At 35.5% G+C, this 23,680-nt stretch overlaps 1 protein-coding gene, 3 non-coding genes and 1 pseudogene across 4 annotated transcripts; 1 reads left to right on the top strand and 4 right to left on the bottom strand.

The window, feature by feature from the left end:
* Positions 1-10,540: 10,540 nt before the first annotated feature.
* On the top strand, positions 10,541-11,749 carry LOC145036379 (protein SAWADEE HOMEODOMAIN HOMOLOG 1-like; annotated as a pseudogene).
* A 3,872-nt stretch (positions 11,750-15,621) lies between these two features.
* Positions 15,622-18,999, bottom strand: RHB1A (RING-H2 finger B1A). Its single transcript, XM_078986559.1, has 5 exons — positions 18,770-18,999; positions 17,969-18,082; positions 17,049-17,430; positions 16,252-16,361; positions 15,622-15,959 (listed from the first exon to the last, which is right to left on the bottom strand). The coding sequence occupies exons 2-5, from the start codon at positions 18,029-18,031 to the stop codon at positions 15,936-15,938; spliced, it is 579 nt and encodes a 192-aa protein (XP_078842685.1). The 5' UTR covers positions 18,032-18,082; positions 18,770-18,999; the 3' UTR covers positions 15,622-15,935.
* Positions 19,000-19,102: 103 nt separating this feature from the next.
* Positions 19,103-19,176, bottom strand: TRNAV-AAC (transfer RNA valine (anticodon AAC)). The gene has a single exon. It is a non-coding gene; the product is annotated as a tRNA-Val (tRNA).
* A 97-nt stretch (positions 19,177-19,273) lies between these two features.
* Positions 19,274-19,347, bottom strand: TRNAV-AAC (transfer RNA valine (anticodon AAC)). The gene has a single exon. It is a non-coding gene; the product is annotated as a tRNA-Val (tRNA).
* An 83-nt stretch (positions 19,348-19,430) lies between these two features.
* On the bottom strand, positions 19,431-19,504 carry TRNAV-AAC (transfer RNA valine (anticodon AAC)). Its single transcript has one exon. It is a non-coding gene; the product is annotated as a tRNA-Val (tRNA).
* Between the last annotated feature and the right edge of the window lie 4,176 nt (positions 19,505-23,680).

Below are 23,680 nucleotides of genomic sequence, written 5' to 3'. Positions count from 1 at the left end.
CATAGTTTAATACACAAAACTATATGTTGAAAATCTTGGGATCACTATCCCGTAAGAGATATAAAATAGTTTGACACATATGCAAATACAGATTTAAGATCATGGGACTACCATCCCGGACTAGACACGAGATAATTTGATATATATGGAAATATAGATTGAAAACCATGGGATCACTATCCCGGACAAGATATAGATTTAGACCATGGGATTATCATCCCGTACTTGATATAGATTGAATTCATGGGATTACTATCCCGTAATAGATATAGATTAAAAACCATGGGATCACTATCCCGGACAAGATATAGGTTTAAACCATGGGATTACTATCCCGTAATAGTTATAGATTCAAAATCATGGGATTTCTATCCCGTATAAGATATAGTTAAAAAACATGGGGCAAACATCCCGAATTAGATATGAAATCTCGTAATATGTACGAATTGTAGATAGAAAGTAGTTTGATAACCTTGGGACTAACATCCCGTACTAAATACAAGATAGTTTGATATACCAAGAAATATAGTTGGAAACCATGGGATCACTATCCCGGACTAGGTACAAAATAGTTTGATAAACCATGGGATCACTATCCCGAACGAGATATAGATTCTAAAACCCAAGCTGTGAATAAACTAATATTAATACACGTTGTGTGTCGGGTAACCATGATAATACGACAACGAGACCTCCTTGACATTTGTCAGACGTCGAAACGATCTCCAGAAATTTGTCACCCCAGGCGTGCCCGCGTAACTATAGCTAGCAGTTAAGGTGTGGGATTGTCAGTCCCGAATAGATCTATTCACAAATTCCACGCTCTCCCTCCATGAGACTCTGGTTACACTTCCAGGGAGGATTTACTGATTATCCATAAAGGGTAGTGACTATCTCACAAACTAGTACTAAACTATTCACAGGGTTCTCATACGATATCGACATACAGAAGATTATGAAATGTAATACAGCGAATATAGATACATACAATGAAATTATCTGACAATACATTCAAATGATACGGAGATAAACTGAATCAGACATAGTTTATCTAATAACTTTATATAGATATCAGTACATGATAGAAGGAACAGTAAGGCACCCCAAATTATTCCCATAATAATTTGATTAGTTTGATTATTTTCTTAACTAAAATCCATTTAGTTGTAATTGATAAATCATTCCTTAGGCTCAGCATAATACATAAGGAGTAAAAGTGTTTATAAGTTTGCCAGATATTATTTGAAACACATCAATGTTATAATCTGAAAACAGTTGTAGTTTGCTTGTATTCCCCCCTGAAAACATTGAAAAACACGAAAAAGGGCGTAGGGGTATGAACTCACCGAACGAGAAATGTGACGATTTGGATGCTAAGAGTTGATCTGGGGCTTGTAAACACATGAGGTTCCTAAGTATAATATAAAGATACACATTTGTATCTAATTAGGACCTAGATTGATTATTTGGCAGGGACGATTGCTTCTAATTGCGAAAACACTTCGATACGAGTGTTTGGAGGGACCCGTGGTGTTTAAGGACATGTAATGATGCGAGGGACTTAGGAAATGAGTTTACTCCCCAAGAGTACACTTCTAAATGGTGTTTACGACCTAAAAACCCATTCTCCATGAGTTTACGACCGTAAACTCATGATGCGTGGTTTATGGTGCAATTTGGACTTCAAACACTTAGGGGACAATTTCTAGATTTAGTTTAAGGGTTTGGAATAAATTTTAATCACCAAAATGACACATTTTAGGGAGTTTACAGCCTAGCATGGTCTCATGGCCGTAAACTCCTATAAACCCATGAAAAGTTGTGTTTTTGGATTCCAAACTAATCACATGTGATTGCTAAAATTGTTTCAAGACCTTACATGCATTTACTTGATGTTTTGAAGAGGTTTTTGGAGTTTATGGCCAATGAGACCCCTCTCATGGCCGTAAACTCTCTTAGAGAGTGATTTCATGTGTTTTAATGCCAAAAACTTGTTTGTAAGAACTTCTAAAATTCATTCCAAGGCTTTAGGGTTGATTTAAGGACATTTTGGCATGTATTTATGAGTTTACAGCCAAAGGCTATGTGCTTAGGCCGTAAACTCCTATATGTAATGTGTTTGATGTGTTTAAGGTCTCCATACCATTTTTAGATGCTTCTAGGATTTACCACAAGGCCATTGGTTGAGTTTCAAGGCATTTGGACATGTTTAAAGGCACTAAATCCCCCTTTTAGAGGATTTTACGGCCCAAGCACATGCCTTGGATGTAAAATCTTGTTTGTCCCCCAAAAATCATGTTTCAAGTGTCCAAATGCTAATACCAATATTCTACAAGTCATATCTAAGCCTTGTTTGTGATTTGGAAGGGTTTAAGGGCATGAAAACCCCATTTACATGAGTTTACAGCCCAAGCTTATGCCTTGGCCATAAACTCCTTCAAATGCCTCAAAATCCATGTTTTAAATGTTATATGTCCATTCCATAAAGCCATCTAGCCATATCCAAGGTCCAATTGTGTTTAGGAAGGGTTTTTGTCCTCCAAAACCCATTATATATGAGTTTACGGCCTAAGAGGGTTCCATGGCCGTAAACTCATGAATGATGTCTTAATCCAAGCTTTGAACTCGAATTTGAAGGCTAAGAAGGTTACATAACAAGTTAGGGAAAGTACCTTAGAGATTTGAGGCCTTAAATTTGAGTTTTGGACCCTTAAACTTGGATTTAGGAGAGAGGTTAGAGAGAGAGAGAGTAGAGAGAGGAAGAAAAATCTTCAAATGAGTGCTTAAACACGTTTATATAGGTCCTAAAACTTGGACACGGTGGAATTCTACCTGATACCGACGTTAAACGCGACTTTTGGTTGCACCCGATTAAGTTTCCGTCACCCGGCGGGGACGTTTCTAAAACTTATGAAATAAATATTTTGGGCTAATTACATGAGTTCCTGAGTGGTTTAGACACTCATTAAATTATAATAAACATATAAGTTTAAATAATTTAACCCAAAGTGAAAACGGAACGAATTTGATAACGGTGAATTTTTCGGGTAGAACGGGTTTTGGCGACGAACAACTTCGGGTTGTTACATTATCCCCCTGTTAGAGGGAATTTCGTCCCGAAATTCAAAGAATAAGATATAGATCATGAATTTGGAATGAGACACGAATGGATTTGTTGCCTCGGATCTTCACTTTCTCAAGTGGAATCAGGTCTCTACTGGGCGTTCTAGTGAATTCTCACTATCGGGACGTGTCTTTGTTTCGCACCTTGACTCTCTCTCAATTTGTGATATCAATCAGTTTTCTCATGGGAGTTCCTACCCTGGACGACTTTGGTTTCCTCAAAGGAATCACTAGGGTCTCGTTGGGTAAATGTTTCTAAGGATTCGAGACATGATGTACTGGATAGATGTTAACAAACTCTAAGAGCATCCAAACCCTGAAGATTGCAGAATCAATCTCTACGAAGATCTCGAAAAGTCTGAGGTGGGACTAAACTTTAGACATTCGAATGAAATTCCCGGAAACTCTTTGGGACAGACATTTAGTAGAAAGAACTAGTAACTTCCCGTTTCTCAATGATCATAGAAACGAGGGATGTGTGGTAACTCGTATCAGGAAAACTTTTGAGTTTTAAAGCATAAAACAATACAAAGATTTGATGCCAAAGATCATGAGAGTCAAGTTGAGGAAAAGATATAGACAGGCGACCCTCTCAAAACCAAGATAACAACATGAATGAGGCTCAGTCATTCCATGTTAAACGTAGCATCAAAGCATTTTCGTGAAAAGTGTTCCCCCTTTTAAATCGAATGGAACAGAATAGTCCTTCGGACTGAGGATTCAATCTATAGGTACGAAGTTAGTGTTCTCAATCTCACTGATTAGTCGTCTCGATGGTACACATTTCGATCACATACGAAGGATTGAGCTTAGAAAACGTTCGAATAGATAGATAACAGGTTTCCCTCTTTGTAATGGAATCGAAAAGAGTTGCAGGTATAAGAATTGTCAAAGAGAAGTATACCTGCGGCGACAGAGGGATCAGTGATTGTAGCTGCTTTGGGGCAATTCCTTTTGAAGTGCCCTGCTTCACCACAATTGTAACAGGCCGGACTGATTCCCGCTCCGGATGATTGGTTCATTGATTTGGCTGGTTTTCTGCAGGTTCGAGCAAGATGGCCCTTCTTGCCACAGTTGTCACAAATCCTTTCGCGACATGGACCAGGGATACGGTGATGGTAGTTGCACTTACCACGCCAAGGAAGGGTACCAGTGTATCCACTGGTGGGAGTTTAGGCTGTAGAACCGACAGCTGAAACAGCAACAGGGGCAGTAGCAGCATGGACTGCTACCGTTTGCTGTTTCTTAGAAGACCCTTTCGTACTCGGGGCCTTCTGCTTGTTCCGAGATTTCTTTTTGCTTTCACCTCCACTTGTGTCTGACTCAGGAGTGGTAGCTTCCTCATCAGAGTTGTCTTCGTGATCGATCAAGATTTTTGCAAGACATTTAGCACTGTCGTAGGTGTCTGGCTTCGCAACCAAGACATTCCCTTTTGTTGGCTGGGTCAATCCCCAGATGAATCTCTCGATCTTTTTACTCTCCGGGGTAACCATTCTCGGACAGAGTAATGCCAGGTCATCGAATCTTGAGGTATAAGCAGTTATGTTGGAACCCTTCATCTTAAGGTTCAAGAGTTCATGTTCTAGCTTCTGAATTTCGCCCCGAGGGCAATACTCTGGAAGCAGAAGCTCCTTCATAGCTTCCCAACCCATGGCATTTGCTACAGGTAAGGTTAAGGATTTGACTCGGCCGTTCCACCAAGTCAGGGCTTTGTCAAGGAAAGTGCAGGCAGCGAACTTTACTTTGTTAGACTCTGAACAGGCACATATTTCGAAGATTGATTCGATTTTCTCGAACCATCGAGTTAGGGAAATGACACCTCCAGTGCCATCAAAAGTTGTGGGTTTCACGTTCATGAAGTCTTTATAGGAACCCCCTCTTCGGTGTTCCTGGCTGTCTTCTAGATTTTGGGGTTGGGGACCACCTCCGGAGCCACCGGGATTCATTTGTGACATGGCTGCCACCATTGCAGCAGTCAAATTTGTTTGAAGTGATGCGAGATCAAATTGAGGAGAAGGTGGTGGCGGAGGAGGATTGTCGTTGTTCTTCGAGCTGGGTCTCTTTCTTGGAGGCATCTTGGTCTAAAAAGATCAGGAATGAGAGGATTATAAGTCCTCTGAATTGAATCAAGAGATATGGAACAGGGGATATCTCATCAAGACAGATATAGCATCATACTAAGCGATAAAGCAGGAAAGAGTTATCAAGATAGAACATTTTATCGCTAGTGGAATGGTCAAGTAACATCGCGTATACGAGGATTTTCTACGAAGGATTGGCTCGAGAAATACTCCCATAGTATTTCATGGTTCGCTGCAGCGACGATTCGTTGTTTGGGATATTAGGTAAGTTTTAGGCATGTTGCGTACCACAGTCACTCCCAAGCACATGTTGGCCGTGTCTCGAATGAATATAGTTGGCCAGGCTATATTGTCCCTAGAAAGGACTACATAACTGCCCAGGTTTAATCGCAGTGTACAACACCCATTTACTTATGTTTTGTTCTACTTGTAGTTACAGATTTTGATGGTTCGGTATACTTGTATACTTTTGAAAATACTTATAGTTTTGAAGATACTTTTAATTCAGAGCACTGAGGCCCTTTAGTGTTTATAGTTTTATACCATGTAAGGTTTGGTATACTCCGTTCACTATAAACAAGGGCTCTAATACCAATCTGTCACACCCCGAAAATCAAAGGCGGAAACATTTCCGAGGTGGACTACCACGTTGTGTATCAAATCCAATGTACATAGTAATCACAGTAAACAACCATTACATTACATATATATGAAAGTTTACATTTGTTTCAAAAGTAAAGTTATACAAGATATACATATGCATCATATTAACAAAAGTTGAAGCGAGTCTTCCACGCACTCCGTCTTCACCAAAAAGAGATCACCGGGTACCTGTCTAACTTGGACCTAAGAATACAAGCGGTTTGAAAATCAGCATAAAGATGGTGAGTTCATAATCGGTTTTGTTTTATGAAAATGTATCGGTTTCCTTTAGTTTTCTGAAAAGGTTTGTTATCCATGAAAATCCCATATTTTCTTATGTGAAGTTAGTTTAGTTATCATTTGTTACCAATTCGATTACGTGTTGTGTTTTACCCCAGGAAAATCCCATATTTTCCAAATTGTAAGTTCAGTTGTATATCACAAAGCATAGTTTAATACACAAAACTATATGTTGAAAATCTTGGGATCACTATCCCGTAAGAGATATAAAATAGTTTGACACATATGCAAATACAGATTTAAGATCATGGGACTACCATCCCGGACAAGACACGAGATAATTTGATATATATGGAAATATAGATTGAAAACCATGGGATCACTATCCCGGACAAGATATAGATTTAGACCATGGGATTATCATCCTGTACTTGATATAGATTGAATTCATGGGATTACTATCCCGTAATAGATATAGATTAAAAACCATGGGATCACTATCCCGGACAAGATATAGGTTTAAACCATGGGATTACTATCCCGTAATAGTTATAGATTCAAAATCATGGGATTTCTATCCCGTATAATATATAGTTAAAAACCATGGGGCAAACATCCCGAATTAGATATGAAATATCGTAACATGTACGAATTGTAGATAGAAAGTAGTTTGATAACCTTGGGACTAACATCCCATACTAAATACAAGATAGTTTGATATACCAAGAAATATAGTTGGAAACCATGGGATCACTATCCCAGACTAGGTACAAAATAGTTTGATAAACCATGGGATCACTATCCCGAACGAGATATAGATTCTAAAACCCAAGCTGTGAATAAACTAATATTAATACACGTTGTGAGTCGGGTAACCATGCTAATACGACAACGAGACCTCCTTGACATTTGTCAGACGTCGAAACGATATCCAGAAATTTGTCACCCCAGGCGTGCCCGCCTAACTGTAGCTAGCAGTTAAGGTGTGGGATTGTCAGTCCCGAATAGATCTATTCACAAATTCCGCGCTCTCCCTCCAGGAGACTCTGGTTACACTTCCGGGGAGGATTTACTAATCATCCATAAAGGGTAGTGACTATCTCACAAACTAGTACTAAACTATTCACAGGGTTCTCATACGATATCGACATACAGAAGATTATGAAATGTAATACAACGAATATAGATACATACAATGAAATTATCTGACAATACATTCAAATGATACGGAGATAAACTGAATCAGACATAGTTTATCTAATAACTTTATATAGATATCAGTACATGATAGAAGGAACAGTAAGGCACCCCAAATTATTCCCATAATAATTTGATTAGTTTGATTATTTTCTTAACTAAAATCCATTTAGTTGTAATTGATAAATCATTCCTTATGCTCAGCATAATACATAAGGAGTAAAAGTGTTTATAAGTTTGCCAGATATTATTTGAAACACATCAATGTTATAATCTAAAAACATTTGTAGTTGGCTTGTATTCCCCCCTGAAAACATTGAAAAAACGAAAAAGGGCTTAGGGGTATGAACTCGCCTAACGAGAAATGTGACGATTTGGATGCTAAGAGTTGATCCGGGGCTTATAAACACACGAGGTTCCTAAGTATAATGTAAAGATACACATTTGTATCTAATTAGGACCTAGATTGATTATTTGGTAGGGACAATTGCTTCTAATCGCGAAAACACTCCGATACGAGTGTTTGGAGGGACCCGGGTTGCGTTTAAGGACATGTAATGATGCGAGGGACTTAGTAAATGAGTTTAATCCCCAAGAGTACACTTCTAAATGGTGTTTATGGACTAAACACCCATTCTCCATGAGTTTACGGCCGTAAACTCATGATGCGTGGTTTATGGTGCAATTTGGACTTCAAACACTTAGGGGACAATTTCTAGATTTAGTTTAAGGGTTTGGAATAAATTTTAATCACCAAAATGACACATTTTAGGGAGTTTACGGCCTAGCATGGTCTCATGGCCGTAAACTCCTATAAACCCATGAAAAGTTGTGTTTTTGGATTCCAAACTAATCACATGTGATTGCTAAAATTGTTTCAAGACCTTACATGCATTTACTTGATGTTTTGAAGAGGTTTTTGGAGTTTATGGCCAATGAGACCCCTCTCATGGCTGTAAACTCTCTTAGAGAGTGATTTCATGTGTTTTAATGCCAAAAACTTGTTTGTAAAGACTTCTAAAATTCATTCCAAGGCTTTAGGGTTGATTTAAGGACATTTTGGCATGTGTTTATGAGTTTACAGCCAAAGGCTATGTGCTTAGGCTGTAAACTCCTATATGTAATGTGTTTGATGTGTTTAAGGTCTCCATACCATTTTTAGATGCTTCTAGGATTTACCACAAGGCCATTGGTTGAGTTTCAAGGCATTTGGACATGTTTAAAGGCACTAAATCCCCCTTTTAGAGGAGTTTACGGCCCAAGCACATGCCTTGGCCGTAAACTCTTGTTTGTCCCCCAAAAATCATGTTTCAAGTGTCCAAATGCTAATACCAATATTCTACAAGTCATATCTAAGCCTTGTTTGTGATTTGGAAGGGTTTAAGGGCATGAAAACCCCATTTACATGAGTTTACAGCCCAAGCTTATGCCTTGGCCGTAAACTCCTTCAAATGCCTCAAAATCCATGTTTTAAATGTTATATGTCCATTCCATAAAGCCATCTAGCCATATCCAAGGTCCAATTGTGTTTATGAAGGGTTTTTGTCCTCCAAAACCCATTATATATGAGTTTACGGCCTAAGAGGGTTCCATGGCCGTAAACTCATGAATGATGTCTTAATCCAAGCTTTGAACTCGAATTTGAAGGCTAAGAAGGTTACATAACAAGTTAGGGAAAGTACCTTAGAGATTTGAGGCCTTAAATTTGAGTTTTGGACCCTTAAACTTGGATTTAGGAGAGAGGTTAGAGACAGAGAGTAGAGAGAGGAAGAAAAAGCTTCAAATGAGTGCTTAAACATGTTTATATAGGTCCTAAAACTTGGATACGGTGGAATTCTACCCGATACCGACGTTAAACGCGACTTTTGGTTGCACCCGATTAAGTTTCCGTCACCCGGCGGGGATGTTTCTAAAACTTATGAAATAAATATTTTGGGCTAATTACATGAGTTCCTGAGTGGTTTAGACACTCATTAAATTATAATAAACATATAAGTTTAAATAATTTAACCCAAAGTGAAAACGGAACGAATTTGATAACGGCGAATTTTTCGGGTAGAACGGGTTTTGGCGACGAACAACTTCGGGTTGTTACATATAAGATGTGAAAAATATGAGTTAGGTGAAAATCCCAGGTCAAAAACTCCAAAAAGCTGACGAAAAATGCAAAACTGGCGAAAATCCGAAAATAAATGCGAAGGTGCAAAGGTAGGAGGTTCGCAGCGAGGGCTGCTGGTGTGAAGCCGTGGTTCGGTGTGAGAGAGGGTGGGTTTCGCTGTGAAGGTCGGACACGACGCAAAACTCGGATCAAAAGCGAAAGTAGGATCGGATGCAAAAGTGGTCTGTTAGAAGCGAAAGTTGTCGGCTAGGATACGAAAGTGCTCGGAATGATGCGAAACTCTCTGGTTCGTGCGAAGGTCTTCGCTTTCAAGACGAAGGTGTTCGGTTGAGTGAGTTCCCCTGCAATAGTTCTCAAAGGGGGGGCTTGCGAATGCCTGCGAAGGTTCGTAGGTGAACAGTAACCTGCGAACCTTCCTTGGCCTTTTTGGTTTCCTTCTTCCGTTTTGAGCTGCTACCGACCAAGGGAAGGTTTGGGATGGTATGGATGTTCATAGAAAAGTTGGAAAATATGGTTTTTATTACCAAGAGAGATTGGGAGAGATCAAGCTAGAGAGAGATATTGTGTTTGTAGTCTTTGTTATGCTTTTGCCCCATAGTGTTAAGGTTTTGGAGCCCACTACGTCGTGTTATCAGTGTTATCAATCCCCAAAGGACTCATAGTTGAAGTTATCGAGTTGTTACAACACTCACCCTATTTAGAGTTTAGATTCTTGAATACATGAAACTTTTGAGTAATACTTTGTATTACAATAGCAAGTTTTACATTAGGAAACATAGAGTAATCCCTAACACACTAGTATTAGATGAGTTGACCGAGTTGACTTAACCTGACCAAAATTACCGGTTGTCACAAGTTGCGATTGGTGATTGAACCCACTCTTTCTAGCAAGCGTCAAGGGTATTATAAAACCGGAAAACGTATCAACATGAAAAAGGTACAATGATTTTTTTAGACTAATTTTCATGTTTTGGTATCTGACTTTTTGCAAATGTGATCCCATAAGAGTAAAATGACTATTTTTGGCCTAGATATTTATTTTGGTGGTTGGTATGTTATGACAAGTGATTCCATACATTGCGAGTCATTATAGGAAACATACAAATGACCATGTTTTGTTTTCCTTGCATGGGTACACACTTGGTTCCTTAATAGACAATTATTTTTAGTTGTTAAGAGTAAAAATCCAGTGCTTGATTCAAATGAAGTGAAAAAGCAGCCTGCAATCATAAACTCTTCTCCAAATGCTCTAAAAAAATATTGTGGCCTTGTCAAAAGCATGGGTTACATATGAAAAACCTAAAACGCCAAAAGGTTCATTTTATATTTCTTTCTCATCGAGCATGAAACTAAAAAAGAAAATATCTATTAATTAACTGTTATAGATTTCTTTAATATGTATGATTCGTTTTGCTTGTGGAAAAGAATTATGCTTCATTATTATGTTTCTTCTACAGCACAAAGAGTGGCAGAACTTTCATATTTAATTTTTGAAGCCTTGTCAACAAAGGATTGTGCTTGGTAAGTAGCTGTAAATATATTTGATGATTCCGATATATCCTTTTTATAGGTAATAAGGTAAATCATGTAATAATTTCATGAGTAACTTTTCAGGTATGATGTTGCTGCTTTCATTAATTTCCGAGTTCTTTACCATGGCGAGCTCATAAGCCTTAGTTATCACAATCATAAATTGACCATATGATTGTGTAATGATGAATCAGGGGCATTCTTGTCTTTTTTTTTAATGTGTAGGAAGTTCGTGTGAGATATTCTGGTTTTAGTCATGATTAAGATGAGTGGGTGAATGTAAGAAATGGACTTCGTGAGAGGTCAATACCCTTGATGCCTTTAGAATGTCACAAAGTCAAAGTTGGTGATCTTTTGCTATGCTACAAGGTATGTTTTTTTTACCTTTCTATTTTCATTTTATTGCTTATTGGTAGAAATGTGCAAGATAGTTGCTTATTATTTACATAATACAAGTACAAAATTTTAGTGCTAAAGTAAAGATGTGTCTTTTTTAATAGAGCGATTTGGGAATTAGGAGATTGTAAATAGTTTATACATTAGGTCCGCTTATTATTTAACTTATTTTCAAAGTTTTATATCAATAAAATATGATCATATTATTTGTTGATGTTGATTTACAGGCAAATGATGAGCATGCACTTTATTATGATGCACAACTCCTCTGTGTTGAAAGGCAGCTGCATGATACATATACTTGCACGTGTGCCTTTGTGGTTCGCTTTGAGTACAATAATGTTGAGGTAAATAAAATATATGTTATTTGAAATACTATAAATTTCACTTATTGTAGCAAAGGCATTTTAAGGCACTTTAGTTTTATTTCATATTTGGTACACAATATTATCATGGTAATTTGATGAAGATAGATATGAATTATATATAATTTACATGTAAATCACATATAATTCACATATTAATTACAACTGAATCACATATCACATATTAATTACATGTAATTTACATATGAATCACATGTAAATCACAAGTGAATCATATATGAATTACATGTGATTCACATGTAAATCACATGTAATTCACAAGTGAATCACATGTAATTCACAAGTGAATCACATATGAATTACATGTGATTCACATGTAATTCACATGTGATCCACATGTAAATCACATGTAATTCACATATGAATCACATATAATTTACATGTAAATCACAAGTGAATCACATATGAATTACTATGATTCACATGTAAATCACATGTAATTCACATATGAATCACATGTAATTCACATATAAATCACAAGTGAATCACATATAAATTACATATGATTCACATGTAATTTACATATGAATCACATATAATTTACATGTAAATCACGAGTAAATCAAATATGAATTATATGTGATTCACATATTAATCACATGTATATTACATGTAAATCACAAGTGAATTACATATCAATTACATGTGATTCACAAGAAAATCACATATAAATTACGTCTATATGCGTGCATGCATTTTGTGTGTGTGTTCTTCGTTAATTATTTTTTAAAATTTTCTTGTCAATTTCACATTTGAATCTTAAAATATACAATAACATCTGAATCTTACATGATATATATATATACAAGTGCATTTTTGTGAGTGTTCTTGCATTTTAATTTTATTGTAGATTTTGAAGAAATTGTGGAAAATATTGAAAATGTTAAAAGTGATAAATTGAAGAAAATATAATTTTTTTTTATATAAAGAAATGACAACACTTTGAAACTTTGTAACATTTTTTATTTTTTATATTTTATTTTGTGTCAAATAAAATTCTTGTATTGTTATGTTTATAGATTGATTAATAAAACTAAGATTTTTTATGTTTTACTTACAAATATTATAGTATAAGAAATATGCATATATGCATTTGAAAAAATATGCATATATGCATCTAAACGTTGATTTTTTTGGTTAAAAAAAGTAGAGTTTTTTTAGTATTCTAGTTTTTTGTTTTTTAATACTGATTTTTAAATATTTACTTTTTAGAAAATACAGTTTTTTTAAATGCAGGTTTTTTTTGAAAAAAGTTGCAGTTTTTTTTAAACGGAGTTTTTTTTTGAAAGAATTACTTTTTTTTTTTAAATTATAGTTTTTTTGGAAAAAAAATGCAGTTTTTTTTTTAAAAAAAATCTATCTAAAAAAAGAATTGCTGCTTAAAAGCAAAAGTTCATTTTTTTTAATTCATGTTTTCTGAAAAAAGTAAAAAATCTCCATTTAAAAAAATCGAAAATTATTTAAAAAAAATCCGAAATATGATTTATTATGTCAAGTTTTAGAACATTTTATTAATATTTTCAATAACAAAAAAAATAAACATTAAATGAGATCGGTAAGATGACGATCATGTCCTTAATGAGTTAGATTTGATTTAACGCTCCACCTTTAGTTCTCAAGTTTTCGGAAAACTATGAGTTCTCAACTGATGTCACTATATATATATATATATATATATATATATATATATATATATATATATATATATATATATATATATAAAAGCAAGAAAAATTATTTTTGAGAATTTGAGGGTGGGCATATACCTACCTTGGCTCTCATGTGGCTCCGCCCATGGCCACATGTGCTTGAGTTATTATAGATTAAACATGATATTTTACTTAATTACTGTATTAAATTTAGGTTTTTTTTTTCCTGCCTACAACACCTGGGTACCCAAAACGCTTATGAGATCAACGATAAAATAAACTGCTAGAAGGGCGACTTTTCAAAAACTCAATAGTAAATCTCATATTTATATCACAAGATGGTTCATTAATATTATTTATAATCTACATGTTCTTGTTTATGGCGTTCTCGATGGTTTCAATATTAAAACTTAAGGTAAACATTAGATTATTTTCAGAACAAAGAGAGAAACTGTTGTGATTCTTGTTGACAAAATACATATCAGAATTGATTTGCAGGATGCTAAAAGATTATTGTTGGGGAAGAACAATGATCTAGAATGACATGATATTATAGAGTGTTTTCAGAATCAATATAAATATATCTCTCGAAGTGCATATATGTTTGGAAATCAAAATTCAGCTTTCATATGATTAAATCTGTAATAACCTCATTAGATTTTTTGAGATTCAATTTTCTGATCAATAGCCACATAATAACAACAGAGTCAATAGATTCCTTAGACATTATATTGTTTTTCATTTTCAAGTTGGCAGACACAAAACCTTCTGTTAGCAAACATAGAAGTAGAGCATTCAATCTTCAAAATAGCATTTATGAAATCATTTGTGATTCGATTCCATCCAAGTTAGCATATGCGAAACCTTTAGTCTCCAAGTTAGCTTACACGAAACCATTTGTTATATAATTTTATCCAAATTAACAAACATAGAACATTCATACAACGAATGAGAAGGCAAACGGGCAACAAGTTGCCCCGCTAAACCCTTTTGTATGGTAAAACCAATTCTTTTGAAGTCTACATCCATAGATCTAGGGGATATAACATGGCTATACATGATCCGTTGTAGTCTACTAAGAAGCTCCACCGCAAGGAAACCAAACGTATCAAATGCAAATGGTATGAACACGTGTTGATTTTCCATGCACGGTTTCTCATGTTTGGTGACCTTGCAAGTAGCAGCTTTTAATGCAGCCTGACCCGCTGTGAAATCCCCGACCCTCAAACTTACGAGAGGGGATACCCCTGTAAGGTCCACACATGTGTGTTTCCCTCCAACCCATCCAAAAATCAAAACGTCAGCCGATCTAAGGGTTGACCTTCCTTCTGTTGGTCAGTCAGAAAATTCACAGGAGTCTCTTTCTTGGCGGAAACCCCGACGCGCTTACATATGTCGACCAAAACATCCCTAACCATATCGTGTCTGTATTTGAACCCCGGGAGTTCTTTGCAATGAACTGCATGCTCGCTGAAAGAGTCCAAACATGCCTTGCGACACACCGAACATATTCCATCGGCTGAGAATATGGGAATCATGAGTCGATATCTGAGGATGGTACGATATTTCACCGGAGACATATGCTAGCCAAACCCATCTATAGGGATAGCTAGAAGAAAATCTAGAGCATGTGGTACACGTAAACATTATAAAACTGCTTTCTACCGAATCGTCATATTAAAATTCATTTAGTTTTCAAATTAAAAAGCACAAAGTCTCCAAATTACCAATTACAAGAAGATTACTGGTAATTTTAAAAGAAAATGTGGGGTTTTTAAGAATAAAAAAAAAAATTCAGGTATAAATAGAAAGAAAATAAAAAATAAGGTTTTTTTTTATAATATTAACGTATAAGGTTATAAATTGTTCGTATACCGAATAAAATAAAAGTTATTTTTATTGATTTATATTTAGTCATGACAAAAGAAGTTTTTGTTCATTGTAAAATACAAATTTCTTGGATGGAGTTCCAAAGTATCTAATAATGTAACATATTGCGAAAACTGCCACTTCAAAACTTGCGCAATGCAGTTTTAGTCCATCTGTATTATTTTTCTTTCATTTTCAATCTACAATGAAAATGCTCTTTCTAAAATGGTCCCTTGTTCTACTAAACTTTAACCACATTTTACACACCAATACAAACTTCGTTCAAGATCAATTTTTTAAATATATTTTTTCGTTACCAAGTGTATTTCAAAGGTCATTACAAGTCAAATAAGTAGATCAAAATCTTGCTTATAGTAATTCATACATCATGCAATAAAAATTGTAGTTATGAAGGATCACATTACTGCAACTTAACTTGTGCACATCATTTACATACATAAGCCAATAACACACAACGACTAATTTACATAGTCAATCCATAAATATGATACAGATTAAGTAAGCGTTCAGTTTTAGCCTCTTCAGCTTTATGAGGATAAAACTAAACGCTTATCTAATCTCTACCAAATGGTAGAAACAAAACAATTATGATAACCTAAGTACACAAATCTTCATGACCAATCTAGCAACCTTCAATGGTGAAGGAGAATTGCTTTGAACATTTCTTTTTTAACAAGTGCTTCTATAGAACTTCGAAGTCCATTTCCTGATATAAGAAAGTCACATTTTATTAGTAGTCGGTTAGTGTTGGTTTTTTCTAGATAAAGTGTTGTCTGAATAAAAAATATTTGAAGAAACATGAAGTCGTGAACCGAACTGAAATACTCAAAGCAATGTTGTTTATGTATAAATTTAAATGATTAATTATGCTAAAAAATGAAATAGTTATAATGCTTTCATGGTTTCCATTGAAAAAAATGAATGTGTGTTTAACATATGTGGTTTTATATAATTTTTTCAATAAAATAATTATATTTTAATTTTAAAAATGACAATACCTGACTGCAAAATGGGCAAGTGTGATTTCTTTCCATCCACTCGAGAATGCACGAAAGGTGAAATTGATGGTTACATTTCGTTATAATTCTTGGATTCTCTTCATCATACTCTGCATATCATCAATGTTTGAGATCAAATTCACCGGTGATCAACTTTAAAATTTTAAGAAATAGCAATATACTTTCGTCTATTTGTGTATTATAGCATTCTGATTTTATTTCTTTCTATACCTATACCTATGAATTTTTTTTTCTTATCAAGACAATGTACTTTGAAAAATCTACTCAATTATAGTATTATTCTTCATATTTCTTTATGATTAGAACATTAAACTTCGATTTTTTTTCAAATTTTTTTTTGTATTTGGATGACATTGCTATAATTCGGTAGATTTTTCAAAGTCTAACATTGTAATAGGAGTAACCAATAGTAGGATGTTATAATAAACAAATCAAGAGAACTACATCGTTGTTTCTTGAATTTAACCCTAAAAACACAACCTTTGTCTCAAAATCGAAAACCATTTTGACTTTCAAGAGTCAAACCTATTACTCTTTGACTTTGAAAATCAGCAAGCTCCATTTTTAAGATGAAAAAATCGATATATATATATATATATATATATATATATATATATATATATATATATATATATTTTCTATTTTTTTAACAGCAGGCCACCCCAAGGTTGAAGGCTGTGGGATTCAGTCTTGAAATTTCCGGATTAAAAATGGATTTTCGTAAATATGGAAGAAAGTGAATACTAGTTTGACCTAAAAAGTCAAAGTCAAAATACCTTCAAAACAAGTGGGACAAACATCCTCCTCTTCTACTTTCGAAGCATCAAGACCTTTCGATATTTGAAATCCAACATCAATATTCTTTGTGGACTCGACAAAAGGGGTGCCACCCTCGGCTTCACGGTCTAATTCCTTAACATTCACCGGAATCGGAATCGGAATTGGTTTCTGATAAGCACGATCACAAAAGGCTTGGTCGTCAGGGCCGGTGTTTGTTGATTGTGGAATTCCTAAGACCACATCGAACGGAATCGGTGTTGGTGGAGATCGATAAGTGTCCGGAATTGACATGTCAAGATTTACATCGATATGTAGTCTCCCGGGAAATGGACCATTGTGGGGTGATGATGTTTCACTTTGCTCTAAAGGTGGTGGACACTACAATTGGAGTAAAAAGAATGGTTTTTTAGTAGAATTTGACGTTTGATTCGCAAAATGTTTTTGAAAGGAATGTAACTTTTCAAAGGAATTGCAAAAAGGAAATCAATAATAACTATTGAATAATTTTAAAACTTTCACTTGTAATTAATCTTTTTTAGTTTTTGCTTATTTCAATATGTATAATAGGGGTAGTTTGGTCTTTTGATATAAGAAAAAAGAAATAATGGAATGAATTCCTCATGGTAAAATTGTCAAACATGGATTTTTATGCAATCTCCCGGAACTCAATTCCGTTAGTTTGGCAACTAAACTTATTGTGGAATGGAATAGTGATTAAACCACGACTCCGTTTTTTTTATCATTTTAAAAACCATTTTCAGATATAGAAAAACACGATGTGGTTATTTATGGACTTAGCCTTAACTACTCTTTTAGTGGCTAAATCAATAAAAATAAAATATTCAATGACTAAATCAGATAAAATGGTGATATTTGTGCCTTTTTGAAGTATAAAGAAAAGAGAAAAGATCCGTACGTAGTAATAGACAGGGGTTCCTTGGAATTGGAATTTCCGCGATGAAGAACAACAACCTCCCATTTTTGGTTTTCTTTTATAAATTAATAAAATCTTTCCTGCTATTTTCCAAACCTACAATGGGTAAAGAAACTTATTATTGCAATACATATAAAATTACTTAACTACCCCTAACCCTAAACACATAATTATCGGATTCTAAATCTTGAAGTGGGAATAATCATTTTAAAGAAACACATCCAATAGATAATCAAAACATACAAGAAAACAAACATAAAGATTTTACATAAAAATCGCTATATTTCATCAGAAAACACCTTGAATTACATACATAAACACATAGACACCAATGAGATCGATCTAAAAGGAACAAAATTTCTGAGAATTTAACACACAAGGACACAACCATTAGTTAAAAATCAAAGTTTTAAACCTCATAAACATTTGGCTTATGAATATACATATAGATCATTTTTACATGAACAATTAATCTCAAACCTACAAACATTTCAAACTAAAATCATAAAATCTCACCTGGAAAAATCATCAAAGAACACTAGAAGAACAAAATTCTCAAAATCAAACATACTAATTCAAAATTCAGTCAATAACTCAGCTCATAAGCATTCGAAACCTGAATAATACTAATAAAAAAAACTTAAAACCTTCAAACTCGATACGAGAATTACCCACCAAGTTTAGATAATCAAAATCCTAAAACAAAACATACCCAGCTCAAATTTCAGTAAGATTTCAAATTTCCATGAACAGAAATCATAACTATCTAACACAAGTCCTTACCTTTTATGTATCAGTTGATAAAAACGGCGATGAAGAGGATAGTGAAGCGATGAGAAGGGTAAAGGGTTTTTGTTAACGAAATCCCACTACTGGTTTTGAATTGTTTAATTTTAATAAAAAGGAATAAATAAAAAGAGGGAAATTTTCGGTGGAAAAAAGGGTTAGAGAAAGACGAACATCGAGTCAAAAAGAGGGAATTTGATAGCCATTCTTCAGGGCGAATGTTGGCACTGTCGCTCACTGTGTTATACAGTACAACTCTGAAAATGAAAACGGTGGGTCCCTCTTGCTGGCTGCTTTTCAATCAAGCCGCCAAAAAAAAAGGAGAAAAATTGGCTTCGCCCGGGTTCGAACCGGAGACCTTCAGTGTGTTAGACTGACGTGATAACCAACTACACCACGAAACCGATGCATGTATTTTTCACAAAATATAAATATAATAAAAAGAAAACGGAAAAATAAAGAAGCAAGAAAAGTCTTCAACCGGAAAAACGTAAAAATAAATGGCTTCGCCCGGGTTCGAACCGGAGACCTTCAGTGTGTTAGACTGACGTGATAACCAACTACACCACGAAACCGTTGATTACGTTGCCCAATAAAGCCAAATAAGTAAAAAGGAACCGAAAAAAAGTACTAAGAAATGGCAAAGTAAACAAGCAAGTGGCTTCGCCCGGGTTCGAACCGGAGACCTTCAGTGTGTTAGACTGACGTGATAACCAACTACACCACGAAACCGATATTATCTATTTTAAACAATACTCTATATATTAAGTGACGTTTGTATATTAATATATTATGGTTGCAAACCAGTTGACTCACCGAGTCCTTTTCACTTATTGGGTTTGGTTCAGGAATAATTATGGGTTGCATGTGATACAAAATATTGTATCAACGTGATGTTAAATTATGTAGCATCATTAGCAAGTTTGGATAATACGAAAATAGTTTGAAGAATTATGTTTCTTTTTGGGAAAAGGTATAAGAAGTACGTTAAATAAAGCAAGTTTGGTTTAAGGTGGAAGTAAATATACATATCATGATATGCTTTGGTTTCAATTGTCTTTGAACTAAAACTTAATGAAGTTCAACTTGATCGAGTTTGATCTGGAATGAAATTCATGAGCAAGTTCGGTTCAAGGTGGAAGTAAGAATATACATATCATTATATGCTTCGGTGTCAATTGTCTTTGAACTAAAACTTAATAAAGTTCAACTTCACCGAGTTTAACTTGGAATCAAAATTATCTTTTTGCAACTCTAAACATTTTGGTACGTATCAAAATTCTAAATTACTCTCTGGAGTATTATATAAATAATATAAAAATGTTAACACATTTTTTCTCGAAAAAATCATTTTATATTGGAGAATACAACTTTTTTTTTGCATGTATAAAATAAAAATGCTAGACAAAGCTAGCAAAAACCAATTACAAAGTTCAACCTATGATTGAGTTTTTTAATCAAGAAATCCAACTAAGAATTATGTTATTATTTCTATATACGATCCATTGAAACAACCAACTTTGAATCATATCAAACAACACGTTCTTGATATTTTTTTATCATCAAAAAAGATATTATTACGATATCTCCAGATCACCGATAATAACACCATAATGGTAGAATCCAAAACAAGCCTTTTGGAAGCCTGGATATTTCATGTATCCACCCATCCAAAAATGTATTCCACAGTTGAAAACAAAGGAATGTTCAAATCGACCCACTAAAAGTATGATTGTTTGTTTCCAAAAATTGCATATAACTTAGACATAAAGACGAGTTCAAGTCAACACCTCTATGAGCCAAGTTTGAGAAAATTGGAAGTCTATCCAACCTGAAGCCTCCAACAAAAAGTATTAAGTTTTTCTCGGCATACACCTGTTCCAACGAGTAGAAATATTAGAATGTGGCAAAGTGACATCATCAATATACTTACATGTTTCATTGACTGTAAAAATCAGATTATTCCCAAGTTTCAATTCCAAATATCTTTTTGGTCTGTAATCTGGACTGAATTGAGAAACTCCTTAAGCTCCCGAAACAAACTCAACCCAGTCCCTCACGTGATCTGATGTCACCAATTCCAGCTCCACATCCTACAATTCCATCTATATTTCACCAAACAATCCCTATTATTTTTCGAGAATAAAAATGTAACGCCTCGATTCCTAGATATTTATTTCTTTTGTTATAAGATCTTTTTGATTTCATGGTCTACTCGACGAGTTGGTTGCTCGAATCGCCGAGTAGCAGCGGGTTGGTCCACGTGTTTAAGCGACCTACTTCCTGAGTCTAAGGAGGGACTCGACGGGTAGGAGCTAGAGGATGAAACTCTAATTTCCGGGGTTTTGCACCCTATTTAAAAGATTATTGGCCTCCCCAGCCTCCCCTCTACAGCCTCTTGTCATTCCAAACCCTAAATTCGTTTGTGTGTGTGCTTTCTTGGTGTGTTAAGCTTTGAAGAAGGTTTTTAGTGAGAAAAGCTTGGGGAAAACAAGTGATTAGAAGCAAGGAACTTGTGGGGAATTAGAGATCTACTTCCTTGGGCACCCTTTCTGAAGGTATTAAGTTGTTACCTTGGCTCATTTATTCCTATATCTCTTTTGGTGGTTTTTAGAAAGCTTTTCTTGTGTTTGAGCTAAGATCCGAAGTTGTAACTTCAGATCTGAACTCTTTTTGGCCTCTAAGTCCATAAGTGGCCACTTTGACAAGTATGAACCTCCCCTCAAGTGTAAGACTTCTTTGCAAGCTTAGTTTTTGTAACTTCAGATCTGAACTCTTTTTGGCCTCTAAGTCCATAAGTGGCCACTTTGACAAGTATGAACCTCCCCTCAAGTGTAAGACTTCTATGCAAGCTTAGTTTTGTCATTTTAAGGCTTTAGAGCTTTGCATGCAGGTAAAGTTTGCAACTTTACGTGATTAGCATGCCTTGGGAAGATGGATCTGCAATATGGAGCCTTTGCATGGCTTAAAAAGCATATGTATGGATGAAGGACTGAAGGGACTCGACGAGTGGCATGGTCAACTCGGCGAGTCTGATGAAGATTGTCGTGGACTCGGCGAGTCGGATGAGTGACTCGACGAGTCGGATGGGGTTTTCCCAAATTTTGGACATATATGAACTTGGCGAGTTACAAGGGAAACTTGGCGAGTCGGCCAAGGAGTTTACGGCCGCAAACCTTAGGAACTCGACGAGTCACTCTATTCATCTAGTGACTCGACAAGTTGGTGAGTTATGCATGAAACTCGGCGAGTAGCTAAGGGTACTCGATGAGTTAAGGTCAACATGGACTGTTGACCTTAGCAGTTGACTTTGACTTTGACTAAGGGTTGACCAGTAGGCTTCTGTGGACGTTTTGGGAGGTTGGAAATTTACAAGTATGGTTTTACAATGAATATAGGTGGTGGAGTTCGTGGTAGTGATCTGAGAGTTTGAGCTTATCTTACGAGTCGACAATTGCGAGGTGAGTTATCCTCACTATATCGGTAGGGTCTAAGGCACCAAGGCTTTATGATTGTATCCAGATTATGGCATGATATGTGTATTTGGTTTACATCTTGGTAGTTGGGATGGTGATATGCTTATGTTAGTAACCTGGTTAGGTCTGTGTCCTGATTATAGGATGATGCTATGTTAGTGACCGGTTAGGTCTGTATCCCGGATTTTGGGATGTTGCTATGATTAGTGATCTATTACATCAGTTTGATTGTTATATGATATGAGTTAGCATATGATATTTATGTGCACATGTTTGTTTGATTGGGGGTTAGGTTGAGGCGGTCCTGCTTTGTGTTGTAGGCCAACATACCCGGTGAGCGGTCCAGATAGGTTGTAGGCCCTGCGAAGCAGTCCAGTCATGCCAAAGGCTCGAGAGCAGTCCAGATAGGCTGAAGGCCCTACAAGGTGGTCCAATCAGGCTGAAGGCTCATTATACATGTTGTTCTGTATTTGTTATATGATATGGTTATATTTGTATGGCGTTGGTATTTTAGGGTAGCTTACTAAGCTTTCGGGCTTACATTTTTAGTTTGTTGTTTCAGGTACTTCTGGTGATCGAGGGAAGGCGAAGGCCTGATCATACCGCTCCTGTTGCTGCTATGTTTTATGATTGGAAACCGAGATACTCTGATGATTATTATTTCGAAAACAAATGATGTAATGGTTAAATGGGTTTTTTTAGTGTGTTGAAAAAGTTTTAATATGACATGATTTTATGTGTGTTACAAGTTGGTATCAGAGCCTTGGTTTGAGTGAATTAGAGGAAAATTCGTGTGAATCCAATCTCAAATCAAGGAAAGATTTTCAAAATGATTTTTAAATGGTTTTCAAAATAAGTAAAGGAGGATGCAGGATGTACGATCAGTTAGAGCCAGTAAGTAAACCCCAAAATACCATACAATTATTTGATTATGCGATATGTTAGAACAACATACTAGTACTAGGCTAGGGATTCTCAGGAATCGCATGATAGAATTGCCTGATTATATGATGCCTGCTGGCCTAGGGTTTTCCTTATATGAGATTGACATCATTACTGTGGTTGCTTGTGTATGTATTACGGCTGTACATAATTAAGATCATGTAGCTTGAGAATGTTTTGATTTGGCCTTATGTTCTGTTCTTATTGATTAGGGCTTAGGGTAGGATCCGATATTTGAAAGTCTATAGGGTCCAACGTTATGTATGGTTAGCATACACTAGTGCTATCGGGGGGGGGGGGGGTGGAAGTCTCATGAATGAGTGAGGTCGAGCTACCACGATATGCATGTACAATGTTAGGCTGTTGTGAGGATACTTGAGACAAATATGGGTAGGTGTGGAGGGTAGTATGTGACAACCCGAAATTTCCATTCTGTACGAACTTTATCGAGTCAATAGAAGTTATAACAGTCACAGTAAATTTTCAAACT

Source organism: Lactuca saligna, chromosome 3 (genome assembly GCF_052625555.1).
Source record: "Lactuca saligna cultivar CGN05327 chromosome 3, ASM5262555v1, whole genome shotgun sequence".
Lineage (NCBI taxonomy): Eukaryota > Viridiplantae > Streptophyta > Magnoliopsida > Asterales > Asteraceae > Lactuca > Lactuca saligna.
This window is presented reverse-complemented; position numbering and strand designations above follow the sequence as displayed.